Source organism: Lucilia sericata, unplaced genomic scaffold (assembly GCF_015586225.1).
Source record: "Lucilia sericata isolate MDLA Ls3-8-SP2 unplaced genomic scaffold, ASM1558622v1 Contig000099F_arrow, whole genome shotgun sequence".
NCBI lineage: Eukaryota > Metazoa > Arthropoda > Insecta > Diptera > Calliphoridae > Lucilia > Lucilia sericata.
The window spans coordinates 35692-39319 of NW_023994131.1; the positions used below are offsets into that span (position 1 = coordinate 35692).

At 31.3% G+C, this 3628-nt stretch overlaps 1 protein-coding gene across 1 annotated transcript; it reads right to left on the bottom strand.

Moving 5' to 3' along the window:
- Positions 1-2270: 2270 nt before the first annotated feature.
- On the bottom strand, positions 2271-3350 carry LOC119599990 (28S ribosomal protein S7, mitochondrial). Its single transcript, XM_037949972.1, has 2 exons — positions 3191-3350; positions 2271-3087 (listed from the first exon to the last, which is right to left on the bottom strand). Exons 1-2 carry the CDS (start codon positions 3220-3222, stop codon positions 2460-2462), a joined length of 660 nt encoding a protein of 219 aa, XP_037805900.1. The 5' UTR covers positions 3223-3350; the 3' UTR covers positions 2271-2459.
- Positions 3351-3628: the final 278 nt, after the last annotated feature.

Here is a 3628-nt window from a genome sequence, read left to right on the forward strand (position 1 = left end):
TTTAGCTGTATTTTATATATCTCTTCTCACCAAACATTTTCAAAATCAAACAAAAGATGATTTTAGACTTTTTTAAATGTCAAAAGTGACACCACTGTATACTTTGTGGTTTCATTCTGTTCTCTGGTACAAGATTAAACTTTGCAGAAAACAACAGAAATTGTAACTGTTTGTTATCAAAACAATGCATGTTTTATAAAAAAGAAGAAGACAATTGTAAATTTAATATGAAAATGAATGAAAATTTAAATTTAAAACAAAGAAATGTGTTTTAAGTGTGCATAATTTTTATTAATCAATAAATAGAACATTTTAATGTTTATATTAATAAAAATTGTATTAATTTTTTTGCATCAGCTGTTTACACTTTTGCATTTCATGCGTAAGTTTAAACCACCTCCATTAGACGCTTAAACATGCTAACAAAATTAACTAATTAAGGGCCAATCTTTAAGTGAAAGATTGGCGATTAAATTAAAATTATTTATTTTTAGATTAACTAATCTAATTATTAATTGCCATTTGATTGCCAACTCAAAAACCCGGTCTAAGTACTCAAAGAAAACGAGGATTAATTTTAATTTAATCGTTAATCTTTCACCTAAAGATTGGGTCTTAAACATCAACTAATTTTATGCTTTTGTTTAGGATCTTAGTGGTCGGTCATTGCAACATTTCGCAAATTGCAACAACTCCAATTTCCTTTCGGTTGCACAAATCGAGCCCGTACTGTAATTCATATGGGAGTTTCCAATTTGCTAGTCCGTCAATTTATTACCCAAATGTTGACATTAATGTCAAAGGATTTTTGCTCTAATAGTTTCCCCGACATAAGACTTTTTTTCCATTTAATTCATATGGGAGGTTCCAACCACCCCTAATGAAAGTCCACCCTTTTTCCCCAAATATTCAGATAAATATTAAAGTTAGTTTCCCAGATAAACGAATTTTTGTATATTTTATTCATATGGGAGGAGCAACGCCCCCCATTGGTAGTCCGGCAAATTTATTACCCAAAATGTTAACATGGTTGTTAAAGTTCATCGTGCAAAATTTAAAAATTGTAACTAATAATTTCCCAGATAAGCGAGTTCTTGTATTTAATTCATATGGGAGGTACCACGCCCCCACTTCTAGTCCGCCTCCATTTTCCTTAAATAATCATATTGACACTAAAGTGGTTCCGACAAAATTTGAGGACTTTATCTGTTATATTTTCTCAGATATACTTATTTAATATTTTATTCATATGGAAGGTGCCACGCCCACTATAGCTATTCCGCCCATTTTGTCCGAAAATAATCATGGATGTCAAGTATGTCCATACAAAACTTGAAGACTCTAACTGTTGTACTTTCTGAGATATGTGACTTGTAATACTAAGTTTGTATGTGGGCGTGGCTTTCAGGATAAGCAAAAAACCATGTAAAATGATAAATAAACCAAAAATGTTCAACATTATCTCAAGTTAAGCTTATTTCTTGCTGACAAATTATTATTTGAAGAAAAATTTGCGGTTTTTGTTTTACTTACGGAGATATGAAACTTATGCCCTTGAGGATTTGTTTTTTCTGAACCCCAAAAGGGCGTAAGTTACATTAAAAAATAGTAAGCATTATCAACTAAATTCAAAACGGTTTTTGTTGGTCAAATGGTCCGAAACATGGAAAGCATATAGCTTCTTTATTTTCATAAAGATTTTCGGAAATTTTTCTTTGAAAAATTTATAAAACTTTTAAAATAATCTAAAAGATTCGGTAAAAGTGCCATTTCTGTTTTATTTGATAACAACTTATAACATTTCACAGTTTCGAAGTTAAAAATTCAAAAGAATTTTAAAATTTTCATGAATTTTAAGGTAATTTTAGAACATAAGCTTTTATAATTTATTTGATAGGGACGTTGATTTTAATTGTAGTGTTGTACAAATTAGCAGGAATATGTATTTACACACGGTGCATTATAATCAATCAAAAAGTCGATTTTGTTTTTGTAACTTAGGGCATTTTGGATTTCATATGACGATACTAGCCGCAGTTGATTTTTGCAAAATAACTAATTAAGCTCAATTTACGCGAGCACACTTTACAAAAGTAAAGCATAAGGAAAAGTAAACTGAAATTCGATTCTTATGTCAAAAAAAAAAAATGAGCCGTATAATTTATATTTGTTGCGTTTACCCGACACCAACTTTTTTTCTTTGAGTTATTAGATGGAATCCCGGTTTTTTTAGAATCAGTTTTTAAAGGATAGTAGTCAAATCAACTAACTTGGGTATAATTATAATAAAAAGATACAATACATATGCAGGCCATTTATGAACAATATTTCCCAGGGAGTTTATTATCTATTTCATGCCTTATGTGTAGGAGAGGGAACAGACTTCCCGGGAGTTTATTATTCAGAATAGGCCTGATGTTCTGTCCTTTCACAGCTTTATTAAAGAATATTTTAACATATTAACTCCATCTGTAATGTGCATAAGCTCTATTACTTTCACATTGTTTATGTAAATCATTTTTCCTTTTAATAACTCTTCCCTGTCCGTACGCAGCATCTAAAACTTCCCAAGCTAACTTTTCCGGTAAATGTATATTTCTTTCCTTTTCTTTAGCAGCATCCAAAATCCACTTCATGGCTAAAAAATATGACCTCTTTTCCGCAAGAGGTACAGGAACAGAATAGGTCACACCGCCCCTTTTAATTGCCATCAATTGCATAAGAGGGCGACTATTTTCAATAGCTTGAATAATTAAAGAATACGGATCAATTGTTGTACATCCTTGATGCTTTCCTAAATGAATGCGTTCAATCTGTGTACGCTTCATGCATTCAAAACTATTTTCAAGAATAGTTCTTGCAAGTTTTTTGTTGCCCTTTTTGGTAATGTAGTTAACCATCTTTTTTACAATTTCGTTATAATAAATCGATGAGGATTCGTCGTTTTTGGTTGCCTTGGTTGGAATATGAATCAATTTATTATATTCGTCAGCTATTTTGCTTTCATTTTGTTGATTTTTACTATAAATTGGGTCAATAAAATGTTTTGGATATGCAGACATCAATCTTATTGTGCTGCATGTTGGCCTGTAAAATTTGCAAGTATATCAAAAATTAATAATGGTAAAAATGTAGCTATTTCGAAAGTTACGAGTTTTTAATATTCATAATTTAAGTTTATCAAACTTACAAATTGTTCAATCTTATCCAACAGTTTAACATCTCGTAACTATATCACAATACGTTAAGAACTACAATGTGAGCCAGGTACAGAGCCCTGCGCCGAAAAATAATAAAGGCAGCGGCGGCTGACACTAAAAACATCGGCGGCTTAAAATCGACTGTAAGCCGGCTAAGTTCTCAAATAGTTTAGTTTTAAAATTTCCAAAGATTTTAAATAAAAACGGGATCCGAGAGATAAAAAAGTGGGATTTTGATACCCTTTAATAAAACAACATTTTGATAAAACAGCAAACCCTAACAGCTGTTTTTGATTGTTGTGTGGTGAGTTTCAGTAAAAACGTAAACAAATGAAACAAAAACAAATTACATTCGTAATTCAGCTCTGGGTGGAGAAAGACCCATTGGTTTAATGTGTGGTGTCGCATAACTGTACCGCGTTACGGTT

What these genes read in the sequence shown, in the direction of transcription:
- LOC119599990 (XM_037949972.1), bottom strand. Translation starts at nt 3,222, where the DNA reads ATGTTAAACTGTTGGATAAGATTGAACAATTT. An exon ending in TGGATAAGATTGAACAATTT is followed by an intron (nt 3,088 to 3,190) that starts GTAAGTTTGATA and finishes CAAATTTTACAG; the next exon opens with GCCAACATGCAGCACAATAA.